This window comes from Diadema antillarum, unplaced genomic scaffold (assembly GCF_040938485.1).
Source record: "Diadema antillarum isolate AM-2024a unplaced genomic scaffold, OU_Dant_1.0 seq00001276_RagTag, whole genome shotgun sequence".
NCBI classification, from domain to species: domain Eukaryota; kingdom Metazoa; phylum Echinodermata; class Echinoidea; order Diadematoida; family Diadematidae; genus Diadema; species Diadema antillarum.
In genome coordinates this window covers 58,671-79,800 of record NW_027272057.1, presented here as the reverse complement: position 1 = coordinate 79,800, position 21,130 = coordinate 58,671, and the positions used below count along the sequence as shown (strand labels likewise).

The 21,130-nt window shown below is 37.2% G+C and overlaps 1 protein-coding gene across 1 annotated transcript; it reads right to left on the bottom strand.

The window, feature by feature from the left end:
* Positions 1-237: 237 nt before the first annotated feature.
* On the bottom strand, positions 238-21,130 carry LOC139745566 (rho GDP-dissociation inhibitor 1-like). The gene is made up of 6 exons (XM_071655959.1): positions 20,976-21,130; positions 6,305-6,511; positions 5,202-5,282; positions 2,720-2,796; positions 1,458-1,521; positions 238-748 (listed from the first exon to the last, which is right to left on the bottom strand). The coding sequence occupies exons 2-6, from the start codon at positions 6,492-6,494 to the stop codon at positions 552-554; spliced, it is 609 nt and encodes a 202-aa protein (XP_071512060.1). The 5' UTR covers positions 6,495-6,511; positions 20,976-21,130; the 3' UTR covers positions 238-551.

The window sequence follows — 21,130 nt, the reverse complement described above, 5'->3', positions numbered from 1 at the left end:
ACAACAACAAAATCAGTGCATAAGAAATGAAAGAATAATTCCTGTTTAGAAGCCTGCCTCCATGGTTCAACACGATATGTTGTACAGACACAAGTATAAAAGTAACACAGTGAACCATTACCAGTACATACCACAAATATTTCTTACACATGAAATACAATATTCTTTGGGGACAAAATCCAAGAGTGGTATGAATCACTTTCAACTTTGTCAGATTTGTGGAATATTTGAGTGTTTTTGCTTTATGGCTTATGATGCATCAAGCACACTGCATGTAATTTTTATGACAATATTCAACATGATTTGCTGGAGTATTGCAATTCATGTCTTCCTATTTACACAATAAAGCATGAAATCATTAAAAAAAAGACTTTCTGTAATTGGTTGCAACATCTGATTAATGCCTTTTATCAGTACAATAGTCCGCTGTAGTCAACCAGTTATTGTGTGCGTACATGACTACTTTACATATTTCCTGTCAAACTCTTGGTTAGATTTGTTATTCATCTGATCGTGTTTAAAGAGATGGCTTCCACAGAAAAGCCCCTAGTCTATTCCCAGTCCTTTTTGATGTCAAAGGACCACTCCCACTCCAGGTAAATATTCTTGTCATCATCAAAAAACTTGCTTTTGATGGTGTAGTGTCCCCTGGCTATCATGCCTTTCGGAGCTTCATCCTTCTTGGTGGTATACTCCTGGAATTCTGTCTTGGGTCCATAGCTACCTACCATGAAAGATGACTTGTCAACTAGATGCAAAGAAAAAGTGCAAACCAATATTTCATCATAAGATCACGGTACTGATTTCTGACAAGTTAATAATTCTACTACAGAGGAAACTCAGTATTATGAGATCCTTGGGACCAAGACAATTTGTTCTTTATATTAGATATTTTGTTATATTAGTCAATAAACAATACAAAACGAAGGAAATAATTTCATTGGGACCAAAGAAATAAGTTTCTTATATCAGGTATTTTGTTATATCAGATCTCGCTGTAAATAGTTTCCATTGTAGTTGTGTTTAGATTACAAATAGTGCCTCAGTTTGACCTGACTACAGTTTGTGCAAGTCAATTACATAAACATAAAGGTCCCAAACACAACACAATAAATGGCAACCATTTGTTTTTTGCTTCTTCTGTTTTTTTTTAAGCGAATAATAACAAGGTCACAGTCAGTCATACATGGATATGCAAAGCCAATTGGTTAAAGTTGTTTACAGTAAAATGAGTGACAGGATGCGTGCCTTTATTGAGTGCACACAGCAAAGGTTTGTTTATTGTGACATCAGAGCCAGGCACTGGAACAAAACTCTGAATTGATCATGAGATTATTATTGGGAGTCATTGGGTATTGGTGATGTCGGCCATGCTCAAAACAAATTGCATGGCTAAAAGGTGTTGTACAAATTCAGTCATAACTATGCAGAGTATCCCTTGCAATGCTTGTACTCACCCTTTATTCCTTTTCTAAATGTTTCTTGGTAGTACCTCAAACCAGCAACAATCTCCCGTTGAACCTGAAGTAGAATAAAATCATTGACTTTTAAGGAATTCAATTCAATTTACTAAGCACAAGAAATAAGAAGTACATTATGTACATAATACAAACAAAAGCAACGTGTATACATGCACATGTTTAACAAATCCAACACCAGGACCCCTTTGAAACAACAAGAGCTTGTTAGTGGGGCCCAAAGGTATAGCTGAACATATGACTGTCTCTATAAAATCACATGTCAAGCACAAGTGTAACCCCATATCTTAACCAAGCTTAACTTCTATTGACAGACAGAAAGTTCAGTTTGTGGAAACACCGCTGTTTGAGGGGAGTCTGTTGTAGTTTAGCTAGAATCTCCTACCAAAGCTTGGAAATGTGAATAAATGTATGTATTAAAAATAATAAACGCTCCTAAAGTGTATCGTACTGTACCGTACCGAGCCAAATGTGGACCACTTCCTGATGTGCTCCAAAAGGGTACCAAAAGTGTACCAAAAGTTCGCATGTGAGAATGCGCATAACATGCGCATACAGCTGTACATCATAATGCAAAGAGTTCATTTTCTTTGTTCAGGACACCTGTAAGTAGTTCAAGCGTGCCAGGTGAATGACCCTCTTGCTACAAAATTTGTGACCTCTAAAAACAACTCATGGGGTGCGCTTTCTCAACAGAGTGCTTGAACGCTACAAATCTGGTACAGTCCAGTATGGTATGCTTTAGTTCAGTTTGCTTTGGTTTGCTTTAGAGTGCTCAGTGGGTCTAGCACTTTGCCGTGTATTGGAAGGTCACCTTCCATGCATTCTTGCCAATTATTCCCCAAGAGGAACATAGCAAACTAGGGGCCTTTGGGTCCTGCAGAGGGCATGGTGTGCATTTGTATATATTCTGTCACACTGGTGATAATACCTGCCAAGTTTGTAGAAATGTGACCATGAATATCTTAAAAGTAAAAAAGGGTCAAATTGTAAAAACTGGCCCAAATTTGGTCCCAATCTAGAAGGGGCTCAATGCCCATTTGTACAAATTTACATCCATCGGCCTATAAATAATACCTGCCAAGTTTGGTGACATGCGTATATGACCATGCATTTTCGAGAAGACAAAAAGTTGAAAATTGGCCCCAACTTGTTATGTAAAAAGCTTACACGCAGCATATGACAGATGACTTGAGCATTTGGCTCAGGTGAGCTTAAGATTGCTCCATCTAATAACTTACCCTGAACTTGATAACAATGCAATATTCCACCCCTTCCTTGATGATAATGGGCTTCTGTTTCAGCTTTGACACATCACCTTCAGTGAGACAGGCAAAGAAGATATATTAGGCTTCACATTTATCATTGATCCTCACAAAAATTATGGCTATATTATTTAGATAATTGACTAACATACACACACACACACACACACACACACACACACAAACAGAGAAAAACACACTGCTTGAGATTCAGTGCCCTTCATTTCAATTTTAAAGTTCATTGCTCCTGACCACCGACCGAGGAGTGACCGTTTACCATACATGCAGTAGGAAATATTTCCAAATTCATTTCTAACCATTACAACAAATAATAACCACGCAAAATATTAAGCAGAAGTTAACTAGCCATGGCAAGAAATTGTCCCTTTTAGCTACATTTGGTGACTTACAGCTTTGACCCTTGACCTATCACCGCATGCTGCTCATGGAAGTACAGGTGTAATTGGCAGTAAAATTGTTATCCTTCCAATTCTATTAGGTTTACCAGTGAAAAACGAATGGAATTCAATACATATTGCTTTGTAACACAGCACAGCTCTTTATATATTTAAGTACCGATACTCATTGAAAAAATCTTTTATTGAAAAGTTACTGTAAAAGTGGAAATTTTCGCGGTGTTGAAATTTTTGCACATTTTGCGCAATGAGAAGCAAGCGCGAAAATAAAAGCACGCAAATATTTTTGCATGTCATATGTTCCAGTACTTGATGTCTTGATTCCGCGGAATTAAAAACACGTGAAAGTCTTCTGACAAGGCCAAGCGGGAAAAATCAGCAGCGTGAAAATATCCACTTTTTCTCTATCCTTTCTTCTCTCCTTATGTATACTGCATCTGTGTGTGTGTTGTGTTTGGGTGTATGTAACATGTACAACAGGTGGTGTCTAGTTTACACTGTACAGAATAATACACTGTACGTTGCAATTGCAAAGTACAGTATTCTCATGTGTAGGCATCCTAATACAAGCACAAGATGCTTTCAAGGCTGCCTGGCATTCCTTGTAAATGCCACTACATGTTTGTGCATTTTTATTTTGCTAAATGAATGGCCTAAGTTGGCCTCAATCAATACACACTTAAACAAGGAGCATGTTAGCACCTATTGCCCTCACTGTAAGTACTCCAATAATGGACTAATACACAAGTACTGTAGATTGTGTTACTTCAAGCCTAATAATACAGTGTATGTAAATCTACTCTAAATAAGTGATGCACTAGTTTTGTCACACTGCACTTCTGCCTGTGGCAAGCACATATAGTGTATATGAGTAAGCATGTTTGAAATCATATTTGCACTACCGGCAAGTAAAAGATTGACCAAGAAGATGACCTGGAACAGGCAAGTAGTCTGTAACTATGAATGGACAATTCTTCAGTTTACTTCAACTTCAGGCATACTTCACAGTCATAAGATCTCTTGTAGTTTGAAACTTCGATATAACTATAATACAAAGTATTCAACATTTGAAAGGTTAAACCACAAGGGTTTCCACATGCTATGCAACACAAGAGATAGTTTAACAGTTTTGAAAGCATGAGCCAAAGTTTGCAGTCAGGTCCATCCTAACAATGCTGCAAAATTCCCCAGGGTCTTATATGAACTTCAAGGTTAAAATTTGTAATACTACAGTTTAACCCTAATTGGGCCGGGCTTTTTTTGGCTATGCTAAAACCGTAGAGCGCCACCCCCCCCCCCCCCCCCCCCCCCCCCCCCCCCGGGGGGGGGGGGGGGGGGGGGGGGGGGGGTTGTATATCTTTTTTAGCCTGTTCAACAATTGTACAGCAAAAAACTTCCAAAAGTAATTTCAATTCTTATGTATTTTATTGTTTTCGGAATTTCTGAAGTATTTCCTTGTTTTTCAACTTTTGTTATTTCTTTGATTTTTTATTGCAAATTGTCACTGACCACTTTTCTACCATGATTGGCATAAAACTAATCAATGAAAGTGATTAATAGTAAAAATAATCAGGTTTTCATGACTTTCATGACAGGGTACTGTTTTCCACAGGAAATGTACACAAAATCACAAAATTGTGCCCGTTTTGGGGTGACATGCCATTATAAAATGGACGAGGCTTCCATAAGTATGCACAGACGTTGCAATTTGGTCTCAAAAGTTGCGCCAAGACTTGAACAAAGAAAGTCAAGAAGCCTCACGACAAGGCCTTTTCGCGTTACAGAATTAAAGCACGAAATGTTGAGGGGGGCGGAATCTGCCCCACCCCCTGGCCCTTTTAGGGTTAACCCATCCTTGGCATTTTATGTGCTACAAAATTTGAGCCTTCTTTAAAAGATATCAAAATTTTCTTGAGAGAGGTTTCTTGGTATCAAAGAATGTCACAGTCATTCTCACTTTGAGGGTGTTTCTGACACATATTTAACATCAAAATAAGGAACTTAAATTAATTCTGATCTTAATTCTAATTCTAATTTCTTACCTGTGAGATCAATTGTGATGTCATCCCTTCCATCTGTCCTGAAGACCATCTGTTTCACCAGTACATTGTTACCACCTTCATCTGTAAGAAAACATCAAGTAGTAAACACTTAGAAAAATGTCATATTTTTTAAACCCTACAAGTTAAGTGGATGTGCATTCCTCCCATTCAAGACTTCCAATATTCAACTAATGTTTACTTTGATGAGCAATGACAGCTGACCCCATTTATCTAAGAAACCTCACATAAATGTAGAAGCCAACTGGTCACTAGTTCCTTGCCCTGCCATCTCAATTAAAACCAGAAAGTCTGGAAAAGAATCATATCCACTGTAACTTTGAATCCAATGTCCCATGGTTAACTCCTACCTAGCCAGAGTACTTGGTATTACAAGTAATAGCAAGCAGTGATCCAAGGACACAGCTACTGCAAACAGCTTTCTTCCTATTGAATGGCAAAATGTGAACAAAGCTGGTAAAAAAATCCAGTAAAGTGTACATATGCATCATCCTTTTGGTCTGTAACTAAGAGAAATAACCTAAGCCAGTGTGAGACCATTGATTTCTATGTTTTTGAGTATTAATCGGAACATTGATTAGGGATGCCAGCCTAAAGTCTGGTGGACATACAATGGCTCCAACAATGTAAGGCAAGGAAGAACTCATTTGGGACCTTCTACTGAAGCACATCAAGTCATGATCAGGAAGATCACTCACTGTGAGCACACCATGTTTGTAAACATATGTTGCATGAAGCCCCAAACTGACGAATGAGAGAAAAAACAGGTATCTTTATAGTCACTTGAAGACAAGTCCCGAATATTCTCGGACAGTGTCTAAGGGAAATGCATGTTGTAGCAAAATCAGTCCATCCTCAACGGGTTACTAAGCTGAAGATCGGGGGTCCCGTTTCAATAAACGACAAATTAGTGACAAATTAGCTTTTTAACTATGACAAATTTTTAGCCAATCAGATGTAAGGATTTTCAGTAGCTTATAACAACTATGACAACTTGTCACAGATAACAAGTTTTATGAAATGGGGCCCAGATCATTCTAATATTTGACATGACATTGAAGAAATGCTATAAAATGCCTGAGTACCCTTCACGCCATCAAGTTGTCCCAACAGCTGCTTCTTGTACTTGACCAAACTCTCATCATCCTGATCCAGCTGCTCTATCTCAGCCACACTTTTCTGTGCAGGAGGCTTGTAGCCTGGGGTCTGTGTTGGATCTTCACTGTCATCACACGGCTGCAACTCAGCATCAACTTTGGTGTCTTCTTCCGCCATCCTTTACTACAGTGTGTCTGAAAGTGAAATGAGAACACAGTATACCATCATATAGAAACATGTGATTGGGAAGTAACGACCATTACATTTATCATAAATAACATGAAGCAAGTAGATGTTGATGAGTTTATATGAATATAAATATGGGGCACTGGTGTTCGGAAATGTGGTTTCCTTTGCCTGGTTGATTATCAGCCCTGCATTAGCTTCTTTGGCTAGTTAATCTCCATTAATACATCACTTTGTCTGAATCCATGCAAGAGAGTATAAATTCACTTCTCCCTTCATAGGGTAAAAGCTGACTTTACAAGAAACCTGTCAGTGTATACTAAATGGCAAACACTCCTAGATACATCACATGGCTCGCTCAATGAAGTTTGCTAAATGGCATCCACATTCCAGAACTTTGACATCTCAAGAAAACATAGTGTTAGCCATCCAAGGTAAAATAAGCATTTCATCCATTGCAATATGAATGACATTAATAAGAGTACTATCCAGTCCTGTGTGTGGAAGTGAGGTAAAGACACTGCCCATTCCTGTTGTTTGTTTGTTTGTATGCAGTTGTTCTTTTAGGGAAGGGATGTCAGGATTGTACCATTGAGTAGAAGACTCTACAGTAACACTATGTGAGTTTAGTAGGTTACTGTAAAACGAGGTATTTCGCGTGCATTTTAATTTCGCGAATTTCGCGAGTGCCAAGATTCGCGAAATTAAAAATGCACGCGAAAGGTTTTGTCTACACTATAGCATTGAATGCCAGTGGTAGTACGCGAAAATTTCATGCCGAAAAAAAGGCCGTCGGCTCCAATTCGCGAAAAATTCATGCCGCAAATATATCATGTTTTACAGTATACGGTTTAGCACGAGCAATGCATTGTATACATCTATACAGCAACAGTTATACGGGCAATGGACAACATAGTGAGCGCATTGGCTGTGTTTTTTTTCTTTTACAGTCATGTAGGCAATGAGATTGTTTAGCTGATAACAGTTTCAGCAATTAGCTATGTTTGGAAGTTACAAGATGCAGTTCGTTATAGCAGGTATTGTTTTAACCCATCTTGGTACAAGATTAGTTAGATACACTAGTTTGTATGGAAGAAAATTCAGGGCAATAGAAACTTCCTCATGATATATGATACCTTGTTATATCAATGGTAATTACAGCTGGTTTCCCCTAAAGTTACAAATTAACTCTTTGGAGGCTTGATTCAAACTGAAAGAGCTATTAAACATAAGGGTAGTGTATCACTCACACCTAGACACTATTAGAAATAGAATGCTGAAATTAAAAGTTTAGAGTATCACTAATAAAGTGTATCTAGACATCTCTCTCTCTCTCTCAAAGAAAAAAAAAACCTTGCAATTCTACACTTCAGATTTACTTCATAAAGATGGTACTTGAGGTTTTAGCATTGCAAATCAGGAATGGCACTTATTTAGTCACTTATCGAGCAAAATCATAAGTTTGATAAGCCTAGAAGTTACACTGTATATTAAAAGGATCCCCAGATAACCACCACCATGCCTACTACAAGGCAGGAAAGAAACCAAGATGATGAGGATCTGAATATGCTGAGTTTATGATAATAGGTCAACATGTACTCCCACACACACCTCAAGAGTGACTTCCTTCCACATGTTGTATTCATTTCCTGCTGGCAGGTCTAACTAGAAAACCAGCATGGGTCGTGGAGTGAAGTACTGTAGAGTTACGCACAGACTCTCTTTCAATTTTTGCCTGAAAAAGCTTTGTATTCTCTGAATGTACTGGACTACAGACTGTACATACACACTGGTTGAAATCTGTACACACACCCTATTACATCAATCTGGGCCCTGTTGCATAAAATTTAGATTAAACATAATCAAACAAAAGTCTCTGAATACTCAATTCTGATCGGCTGCTACCTGTTATATGTTTAATTTTCTGACTTACATTTGATTGCAGCCTTTTATGCAACAGGGCTCTGTTCTCATAGAGATTCAGTCTTAACGTTCAAATGTGACAAATTTCACAAATCTTCAGACCTTCAACAGGAGGGTAACAAACAATCAGCTCTTCTTTCATCAGACTGCATAAAATCACTGACGTTGAAGGGTTACGACTACCACTGTCTGTCAGACATGGTACATGTACTAAATAATGTGATGTGATCAAGCATCACATGCACTTTAAAGTCCCATGAGTCATATTCCAGGTAAGCATAGTATTCAGGTCAATAATGCAGACTTCCCAGTTTTGATAGTTTCTAAACAAGATTTATGACAAGAATTATCCTCCTCATACAGTATGTCTACATCTGAAATTTGGAAATATGGATGAGTGCAAGAAGTATTTTTATCAAGTTCTTCTGCTTCAGTCTGATGGTGTTTTCCTCTATTTTTCATGGTACGAGGAACATAAAAGTACATGTGCAGCATATGTAAAAACCCATGCTAAACATTTAATAGCAACTTACTCAGGGCTGCCAACTCTCACGCATTGAGCGTGAGACTACTCATTTTTGGTCCTTTCTCACTCTAAAACTTTTATTTCATTTGCATGCATTTCTATTGATCTCACTCATTTTGACTCCTAAACTATAGCATTGGCCTATGGGAGTCTCACTCTCAACTAGTTTCCAGTGTTGGCAGCCCTGCTTACTATAGGTAGGCAGAATTACTGAAATGCCTTGAGATATTCATAAATGCAGGAGTGAGCCTTTTGCCAAGTTTCAGAATAATTTATCCCTATATACATTGTAGTGATTGCTATGGAGTTTATAGATTCAATTTCCAGCTTGCATAACAAAGACAAAATCAATGAACATCAAGAGTCTAAACTCCAATGCCCTTCTTCTCCAAAGTAATGATCTCAGCTGTGGCATTTTTTATGACTTACTTTTTTTATTCTGGCAGTTGGCTTCCCTGGAAAAATTCAAGTTTGGAGAGGAAAACATACATTCATAATCTTAAATGTGAGAATGTCCTCTTTCAGAATCGTACAAACCTCAAAAATATTACCAGGTAACTTTCTGTGGGTTTTTGTCACACATTGTCACATGACAATTCCTTGATGTACCTTTCTTCTGAACTGACACAGCATCCATGACAAAGACAGTAGGCTGCGTACTGCATTCACGAAACTCTACACAATCTCAGATTACATGTTCCTTGTCATTTGAACTCTCAAAAGAGCTAGACAGCTTAATTGGTGTTGTTTATACCAGGTGTCATATCACATTAACATGGTTTAGTTCCTTAATGCTTCTACTCTAGTGCAAGTTGACTGTAATGAGACAATAGCAACTCAACAGATGTGTCCAAAAAAAATCACTTTCCTTGGCATGTCATACAATGAGGAATATGGAATGAATCTGTTTTTCTTACCAATGAATCTATCTCTGAACCCATTGAGCTGATTGAGCACATGGTACAGTGTATGACTAGTGTGTTCATATATTGCCTTGTACTCTGTAGATGTCTGCAATATCCAGGCCCAATATGTCAATACCAATTGGCTTGTGCATTACGCATAGAGAAATGACTACAAGACAAATGGTAGGATCTCCTGTGCTAGATTCTGATAGAGAACATCAAAATGCAACAATCACAATGAACAGTAAGAAAGGTTGTAATATTTCAACACTGTTTACTGATAGCTGTATGTAGAATAGCCATCAACACATACAATGTACATGTACCAGTATTTGTGATATTTAAGCTACGATGATGTACATAAGCTTGGTGTTGGTATTCATCAGGATGCTAATTTTGCTAGAGCTACAGTTAAGTAATTTCAGCCCAATTAATACTCTAAGAAATGTTCTTCCAGAATGACCACAAATAATCATTTGGCTATTGGTAGCAGCATCCTATCTATAACTGGTGCAGATGGGTATTAGACAACAATTCCTTCCCTGTTCCACCCCACTCCACCCCAGGGGGAAAAAAATGTGATAATAAATAATAATAATGAGGTCTTATTTACCCAGGGTATCCTCTTCAGTGATGCAACTGCTCTACCAGAGGGCCCTGCCATTATTATTACCCTAGTGTTGCCAGGTACCCATTTATACACCTGGGTCGAGAGGGACATGGTGGGTAAAAACATCTTGTCTAAGGATGTCAGCACTGGGCAGGATTTGAACTCAGGTCCTCCGATCGGGAGTCGGGAGTCTTATCCACTATGCTACAGTGTATTGTTGCAATGCATGAATTTGAAATCATTATGATGCACCCTGCAAAGTTGCATCATCTATAGTAAAAAGAAAAGGAAATAAGCAGTGATCCATATTGAATTCAAAATGGTGGTGGTGGTGGTGTGTGTGTGTGTGTGTGTGTGTGTGAGTGTGCATGTGTTTGTTTGTTCGTGCTTATCATGGGTATGTGTTGGTGTTTTGTGAAGAGGTGGTTGGACAGGAGTGGGATTTGATTTATGTGTAGTTATTCAGGATACGATTTGTGTCAGTTGAGAGGGGGAGGTTCATAGAGCTTTTATTAAAGAATTTATACTTGACTTTCTATTATGTACTTTTTTTGGCAAAAATACTTAAGGTAGAGTTATGCTTTACACATTCAAGTGAAATATTGTTTCATGGTTATATGTCAAAATAATTATTCAAATGGAATATAATGCAGGTAGTAAAATCAATGGGAATATATTTGTGTGGATGCAAAATTCTCATACCCTTCAGTAATGAAACCCTGTTCAGTGATTGGTTTAAGGAGTGTCATGGAACAAACATATGAATGCTATAATGTTACAATGGTTTGTACCAATCTTGAAGATAAATTGCAAATGGAGAAAAATGTGCAATACTGTGATATGATATTCAAGGAAAACTGCACTACAATGTATGTACCATTATCAATGCTACTGATCAATGTTTATTCATCGATGGCATGTGTAAAGTGCTTTCGGTATCAACCTCATAGACCATTGAGTAAATAGCGTCCACCATAGTACATTGTTCATCTGCCCTGCAATATGTAAACATTTCAAGTTTTAATACCCTGTAAGTTTCTTATCTATTGATATAGATATTTCTAGATTCATTGGAGGGATGTAAGGATTTTTATCATGCACTCTTTCGAGCCACTAGTGAACAATGAATTCCTTGGAGACAGAAAAAGTGCTATTCCTGCCACATCAGAATCCATTATTTAAACTACTGTATAAGCTGTTATTTTCGCAAGGGTTTAATTTTCACAAATTTTCGCAAATCTCAGTTAGATCACGAATTTAACAACACACGAAAATGTCTCCATGTGCTAGGGTAATAGCGCATTTACGTTAGTGTCGGCGTCAGTACGCAAAAACAGCTCGCGAATATGTCTATGACCTCCTCATTCGCGAAAATATCTGTACGCGAAAATAACAGTGTATACAGTATAGCCTTTCAGTGCATGGCATTATTTGTTTAGTATGCTGAGGCTAGTATGGAGGTATGAAGCAATACTGTGAAAGCCATACAAATTGCAATACTTTGATTTCAGCTTGAATCATTTACAGTACATGTACTGGTTTTTTGTTTTGTTTTGTTTTGTTTTTTGTTGTTTGTTTTTTTAATGTTGAGTACTTCCACGTAAAACCATTGGTTCTAGAAAGAAAGACCTGCTGACATACATTTACATATATCTGAGAGTATGATCCCACACTGGTTTACATTTAATTCTAGAAATAGAATCAAATCATATGAAAAGAATTAAGCTTTATCAGAAAAGGACATCAAAATGATTTGAACAGTCATGAAACTTTCAAGGTTTTATGGACAAAATAAAACATGAGACATCCATTTGCCTTTAACTGTGAATTATCAAAGAACACATTCAACATGAGCAATTTCACCTCAACAACTTTAACATTTCAGTCACAAAATAAAAGAATGAAACTTCACATTCAGGTTTTGTATTTGCATCCCCCCCCCCCCCTTCACTAAAAAGAAAATCACAATAATAATGAATATTATAAATGCTAGAATAAATCCTCAAAATGGTGACAAACAAGAGACCAACAATGCAGGTCATGTCAATATATGGATAAGTATTACTTCAAGAAACACTCAAAAAGATCTGATTTTCTTTCTATACTACCTGTTGAGTATACAGTCTGATTTTGCTACAACACGCATTTCCCATACACACCTGCCCGAGTATGTACTCAGGACTTGTCCTCAACGGGTTAAAATACTACGATGAAATTAAATGTCAAAAACAATGTCCCTGCATTGCATGGCATTTGAGTCACAAATGCCAACATATATAAAGTTGAATTATGACTCCATTGTATCTGTTTATTAAACATAGAGTGACACTTCATGTACAACAGGTTTACTCAGAGCTAGAGTCAGCCTTCATACAAGACTGCATAAATTCGAGTGCAATTCTACAGATTCAAAGTCTCCTCCCAGGGTCATAGCTATCTGAACATTTACAATCCGACCTGCATGCCATATAAATGTTTGTTTGAACTAAGAGGAGCATGTAGACCTTGTTCTTTGTTGACCTAGTTCTTACTCTTTGTTCTAGTAATGCAATGGAATAATATGTAATTCTCGGCTATCACCACCTGTTGCCGTGTTTTCATCATCACTTTATTCTACATTGAAAACAAGGTGCCTTATACTCTGGTATTCACTGGCACTTAAAAACAAAGAAAGGACAGGAATCAGGAAATTGGAAAGTCTCCCCCCCCCCCCATTAAAAAAAAATGATAATAAATGAACCAAAAAATAAATTAATCAATTAATAAAAATCGATAAAAAAATCAGACATTGAAAACTGATAGAATTGATTATCTTTTTCAAACTGATATTAGTAGAAGACATATCTTCTTTTTTTTTTAAACCAAAGCACTATAGTCCTAAAGTGATATCTCTCATCACTATTTGCCATCGTATGCGCCACTTTAACACACACAAAAAAAAAAATCAAAAAATGCTGTGAGTAGTGAGTGAGACATTGTAAAATGAGAGTACCATGCTGAGAGGGAAGAGTAATCCAGCCGTCTCAGAAGAGCTGCATACATTATGTGCACATGATGCTGAATGTGGTGCCTTGATGACACATCGTGTGATGACTCAGTATGGGTGTGAATCACAAACCTACAAACCATCATCCAACAGCTACTGTATGCCAGCAGTGGACAATGTCTACACAGACCTCTGGCTTATATCATCAAAATTATGATTTTTCAGCACACTCTTCCATGCCTTAACTCGCATTAGATGTGTGACACAAGTGAATCTGCACAAATATTTTGCTTCTCTTCCATGAAACAGCACTGTTAGACTACATCATTTCACATAAGTACATCAATTTCTTGGCCTTGTCTTGTCACACAATAATGTGTATTAGTATTCAATCACCTGTACTCACTGGTTACCAGTGAGTAAGGGTAAAATGTATGCAATTGTCTGTCTCCCAACCAAGTTTAATGCTTCTGGCCAATTAAATAGACTCTTAGTATAATTCTAAATTTGACCCTGACCTGTGACACAGTTAAAGAACTTGCTCGATATCATCATTGAATAAAGAGTCCTAACATAGATTATGCCTACAGATGTAGAGCTAGCAGTTCACTATGAGTAGATCTGAAATGGTCTGTTTGGGTGGAAAAGAGGAGTGAGAAAATTAATGCAAGTCTTCATCTCTTACCCAGAGCTCTAATCTTTTAAACTCCCTTTTTTTTTTTACTCAAACAGTCATTTTCAAGTCTACTCACATGGTGAACCATTAACTCTATAACCTTGTTTATGTCGTCCTGCAAACTACTTGTTATACCTGCTTAAAAGAACATCTTTTTACGCCTGTGGAGGATTTGACTAGGTTGGTTTTTGTTTTGTTTTGGTTTTTTTGTGTTTTTTTTAATGGAAAATATTTCTTGAGTTTTACAGAATGGAAGAATTGCAAACACAAATCTTGACATTTGAACTCAAGGCCCATCACTCATCAAAAATAATAGATTGCTCTGTTATAATTTACACTCAACATTTGATTGTGTCCCACAAGTATTAGATATGAGATTTGTATCCATTACAGACTAGCAAACACACTGTATATTACCTTGAAAATATATACAATTACAGCGGGTACCACAAACTTTATCAAACACGAGAAATCCATGTTTGTACAGCTCATTCAGTCTCCACCCACATTATACAATAGATGTACTTCAGGCCACACCACACACAATGTAAAACCACACACTGGATGATTCACAGGTTGTCATGCTGATGATAATTATCATCAGATGAACTTGTAAATCACACATTAAATTGTAATAAACTCTCCCCTGTTTGATGCTGTGTGTATTGTAGGAAGGCATCAGAGCTCATCAAAAGGTTGTTCGGTAGCATGTATGTTAATATCAAAGGGAATTATCAAGCTACCAAAGCAAGAGAAATCCAAGAAATAATCAATAGTAGATACGGAATTTATCAAGAATAATAATTCTATGTGCAGCTTTTATCTGTTGACTTGTTTTATTTAAACTCGTACCTACTATGTTAGTAGTCTTCAATTCTTACTGCTTCTAAATGATTGTGTCTGGACACTGTATCAATCTATTCATAGTGCATTGGATGCACACGTGAAAGCACAGTTGGTAGACTAACTACATTTTCAGGCATGCAGACATGGTGGTCGTGACTGGGTGCAAGAAAGGGCCAGCGACAAATGTGACAGTGAAACCCCGTTATAACGAGATTCACGGGACGGGCGATATTATCTCGTTATAACCGGTACCTCGTTGTAACCGTACGCATCAAAAACAAAGAAAAACAGAAGCACAAAGTCATACACCCATCAATCAAACTTAAGAACATCCTTTGCATTGTTATTACACAATTACGGATCATTATTAAGAGTAAGGGGAAATTATTTGTGAATTGATACCAAAAAAAAAAAGACAGAAAAAAAAGTATGGGTTGAAATGCATTCATTCTGTATTTTTTTTCCCGAAAATCTCTTCGCATAATAGTTGCACATTATGTTCTTGACAAGTATTCCTATATTATATTTGTGATTCTTTCTACACTTGTCTCTTCCTCTTGTATTGAATCATTCTGTAAGAATGATTTTTCGTTTGTGAAATACAGTGTAAAATGACAATGAACAAAATCAGATTGTATGAAATACATTTGTTATGTTTTTCCAAACACAAGCGCAAATAGAGTAACATACATGCGTTGTTTACCGTAACTTTTGAGGTGTTTTATGCTGTTGGTGTTGAAGCAGGAATGCAATGATTTCATGAATCATTTCAGCTGTAATAATATACAATGTACGATCGTTGCGCCTGAAGGGATTAAAAATGCGTTCTTAATTTTCTTCCGAAAATCTTTTTGGTTTTTGTACATCTGTTTTTGAAAAATATGCGACAGGGAATTTGGAAGGTTGTGATCCTTTTTACGCAAATCTGTACCTCGTAGACCATTCTGAAAGTAAGAAAAATCTTCATTGTGAAATGCAGTGTTAAATGATAATGAACAAACCCAGACCTATTCAAACTGTTGAATGCGTTTGTTTCTTTTTCTGAACACTGACTCAGGTAGATTAACATGCGTGATTCAACTATTTTTACGCTACTGTCACCCGATGGGATCATGTTGATTTCATTAATTATTTCAGCTTTAATCACACACACTCACATTTACATTATCATATGTTGAATAATAATGAAAAAAGCCAGATCTATTCAAACTGTTAGATGTGTTTGTTTATTTTTCTGAACACCCGACTCAAAAGTAGATCAACATGCATTTTTAAACTATTTTTAAGCTGTCACCCGGCGGGATCACGATGGTTTCATGAATTCTTTCGGCTCTAATCATACACACTCATATTTACTAACCAGCAAAATGAGTGTAAGTCGGAACTAAAAATGGAAAGGATATAATGATGAGTTACACACACATTGCAATTGTCCATTTTTGGCCATGAGTGTTGCTACATGAAAAGTTTTTGAATGCATTATTTTTTTTTTTTTTTCTCGTGGCGGTGTGGTCTGACTTTCCTATTACGCACGCGTATCTCGCGAAAGAGAAAATCGAATGATTATATTCAATAACGTAGTAGGAACATCTGAAGGTACTCCTGTGTCTTATCGCATGGGTTATTAGGAGAAAACATGGAAGGAATGGTACTCTGCAAAAACGGGAAAGAGACATGGATAGTGCGTGAATTCTGTTTTCAGTGTTTCGTTTGTTGCGTGTTTGAAAGTGGCAAGTCAAGAATTGGAACCTTGTTATATCCGATCAAATTGCTTATATGTTTTTCTTTTTCATGATGCACCGAAATTGTCCTCATTATTACCGAACTCATTATAATCGACTCGTTCTGCCATAGGTTTACACGCACAGGAAAACCAGACGCGATCACCTCGTTATATGCGGTTCCTCGTTATAACCGAATTCGTTATAACGGGGTTTCACTGTGTAGCTTTAAATGTTACACTGATTGCATAAAGTTACCATAAACTGTACATGTATCATCACAGAGCATCAACCCAGCAAAGACTGCTCAAATAATGTCCTTTTGTAAAGTCGCCAGTTGGCACAAAATTTGTTTGTGACAAAATTTGTGATGTTTATTAAAAGAGTGGTGTATCTGTCATGACAAAAAGTAAAACAAAGTCTTTACCTGAGGGTACACTTAACATTTCTACTCGGCTAACTCATCTCCCATACTAATTGTTCTGTAGTAAAATAGTTTAATGTATTGCCTGGCAGAAATAGAGAATGTAACAAGCTTTGTAATATATATGGAAGACAATTGTGCAGCCTTGGATATGTCCTAGATGTAAAAATAAACACTACCGGTTGGCTTCAGTGATCACTATTGCTTTTTATTATGCAAAAGACTGACCTAAATTTTGAGCAGAATTGATAGATTCATGTTGCCAAGAGCAATTACTCAAAACAAAAGAAGAATGCATCAATCTACAGATGAGTTTCTTGCAAGATTTAGGCAATATAAACCAGACAAGGAAACAATAAATGCAATAATCATGAAATTGAAATTTTAACATTGTCATTCATTTACCATTTTAGAAAAAAGAAAAGAAAACAACAACAACAACAAAAAAAAAGCAGCTGGAGTAATTTTAATCCAGCAAGGATAAAGGGCATGAATACAAAAATTTCAATATATTCCTTGAATTGATTTCCCAATTACTTATGAAATAGTAGAATTCCATTTCCTGACAATATAAATAAATTTGAAAGTTTTCATGCACACACAGTTTCAAATGCTGGCAAGTTCTTGAAGAGGAAGTCAAAATAGTCACAAAGATTGCTTTGCAAACAGCCATCCTGGAATCCTAGTCTGTGGCTAAAATTGCTGGCAGTAGTCTTTATGAAACATTATCTCCAGATTACACTATCCTACCCTTGGGACAAAATTATCACTGCCTATTCCTGATACATACAATTGTATTTGTACATCACAAATCTTGGACATGCCCAAATGTTTGTATGTTATCAGATTTGATTCATAAGTGTTTCTCAGTGTAGTTAGTGCTATCTACTAGGAAAGCAGTGAGTATAATTATGTACTATACAGAGAGTAAACGAACAAAAATTAATATCACATTGTAGGGAAATTCCCCTTTAGAATAGTAAACAAAAAATCTGTAGTGCATCATAACTACAGTGTAGTTTAGACTACATTATGAAAAGAATGGTCAAAGAACTGCAAATTCAGTCAATCATTCTATGAGGGAGCACTGAGCATCTAGGCCAACTCGATTCACATTGAACTTAAAGAAACGTTGTACTAAATAATCATGAAAACATACTTCTGATAGCCAGACTCACAGAACAAAGATAGAGATAATAGAATTTAAATACAAATGGACAACAACTTTGAAAGGAAATGTTGGAACAGACTTTGATACAGAAATGTGTTCCAGCTTTCTTCCTCTCTTTAGCTTCCTACAGTGTATATCCTGGTGGTAGAAATTAAATTTACGAGTGTCAGTTCAATGTATGGGAACTGAACACAGTTTAAGGAGTTCAAGTTTTCATTCTCTTTATCACTCTATAACCGAACGGGGGAAAATAAAAATTTTCTGTCAACTCAAACTTCAAATAATGGCATACTGAGTAAAGGCATAAAGATGATTTTAAAAATGAATAGAATTTCTACAGTTCACACTTTATTTACAAATTCAGGCTTGTAACTAGAATTTTTATGGGAGGATTCAGAATTAAAAAAAGTGGACCACTTCCAGGTTTCATCAGCTGACGACAACAAAAAAAAAAAAAAAAGAAAAGAAAAGAAGAAGACTCCCCCATGCATTTTTTTTTCTGTTGCTCATGCCACTTCTGGGTTTTATCGACTGACAAGCAAAAACAAAACAAAAACGCTTTGAAAACAGTGAAATTTTCTGGTGCCACTTTAAGTCCCCTTTCATTCTTTCTTTATTTTTCAAATGGGGGGGGGGGGGGGGCTGCTGGCAAACGGGAGGGGATCCACGGAACCCCCTGAACACCCATTTCCTCCATTATTTTTAGCTTACAAGTAGTGATCTTTAGGGCTTCAAAGATATTATTGAGATCATCTAGATATATTTTGGAACTTAATTCATGTCTCTTATTAGTGTTTAAATTGTCTTTTGTTCTTACTGTTATCTGGAAGCGTATTGATGCTAGATTGACTATTTGTTCATTTTTGTAATTTTTACTGAATTGTGCCTTGGGAAGAGAAGAAGTGAGGTGCTCACTCATGTGTAAAGTTTCACTCAATGTGATATGTGCAGCTAGTTGACATACATGGTTGGAATACAAAGGAAGATGGTGTACAAGTAGACTGTAGTGTGTGGTATGTAGTACAGTGTACCCCCTTTATAACGAAGTCATCACGACCAGCGATTTTCTTTCATTATAACAAATTTTGTTATATTAAATTTCATTATAACCAACAGCACAGTGTTTACAGATATGGCTCTAGTTAAGAATAAATTCCTAAATTTTTATGTCATTACACAATAACGAAAATTTTGTTATAACCGTGTTAGGTATAACAGGAGTGCACACTGCAGTTAAAAAAAAAAAAAAAAAAAAACAAACTCACCGAGGTTTGACCTCCCATGCAAAAATTCAACCAAACACAATTTAAGCATCTGGACTAAAAGGCTATAGATCTAGGTTTAGTTTTACAGGTAGCTGGCAGTCAAATTTTGGATGGCATTATGGTCATACCATGCCCGGATTGCCTTGGGCCTGATTCTCTTTCCACCTCCCTGGTTCTACTGAGATACATTGAAGGGTGTAACGTTAGACGGAAAAATCTGGCTATCCGGAGGAATTTTGATTTTTTACTTTTATTGTTTATGGCAAAGGCAGATACAGGTATACTATTTGACCGGACGATCGGTCTGTATCTGGTCGTCGGGGAAATGTTCCATGGAGATTGCGTCCAGCTTCATGGATCCCCTCCTTGTCTACGGAGGAGAGCGATAACGTCACAAAAATTTTTTAAAAGACTCCTCCGGACAGATGGATCTTTCTGTCTAACTTTTATTAAACTACTTTAGTCTCGTCTCTGTGTAACTGAACCGCTCAATACCGCCCGCTTTTTAAAAATAGTTTTATGCATTACCATTTTTTTTCATAAATACAAACATACAGGTCGTAATACGTGAAAGAGGTCAATGTCTGGCTGTTTTTTAATTTCATGGTTTTGAATAATTTAGAAAGTTGTCAAAATCAGTCCGGGAAACCCGCTCATGAGGACCGCTCCCCGCCCATTGAAACATGTGTGTTTCAATGGGCGCTCTGCATCGGTCGATTAAAACTCGATCATGGATAGTGGACATGTGTGTGTAACAAAAAATCACCGTGCAAAGTTGCGACAATTTATACGTCAGATGTGAGATGAATAGTTCAGTGAATAGGGGGGCCTCATGAGGCGTTCCCCCCGGGCCTCATGAGGCATGGGGGCGGTCCTCATGAGGCGGGGGCGGTCCTCACGAGGCGGGGCAGTCCTCGTACGCGGGAGCGGTCCTCATGAGCGGGTTTCTCGGACTGAAATGAGAGTAAGTTAAATGTGAATTGTTGTAATAAATTTACTTGTATGGAACAATTATTATGCACAGAATCTCCAGTTGCTTAAGAACGTGCACATCCAGACCACCAGATCTGGTAAAATCTAGGCCTACTCCGAAATAAACATTCAATTTATAGATCTAATAGATTGATTGCACTTAATCTAGGCCTATCTTTTTATAGGCGTACATTTTACCGTTCAGCTCAGGCTATGCATGTGATGTAGGTTTCTAGGGCAAGAGCCGTATTGGTAGGGTTTGGCTTCACGTGCCCTGCCTTCTTAGTACATTTTTGATTGAGCTCAACCCGGTAGAGGAAGTTACAAATGAAATGTTGGCATGTTCATCTCCTCTAATACTACCTGATCCTTTATTCATAATAGGCAGGTCTAGGCTATACAGCAGGCCTACTATCAACGTTCGAATTATACGAGAAACTCACTCACCTTATCCTAAAAGCTCGAGTACTTTCTTTCGGAGGAACCTGCCTCGCCCACGTTAATGCAGTATCTTGCCGCTATGTACAACTTCGATGCGGACACACGTCTACACACAGACAGACGGATACACTCACACACACAACATTACAGTACTAGTATCA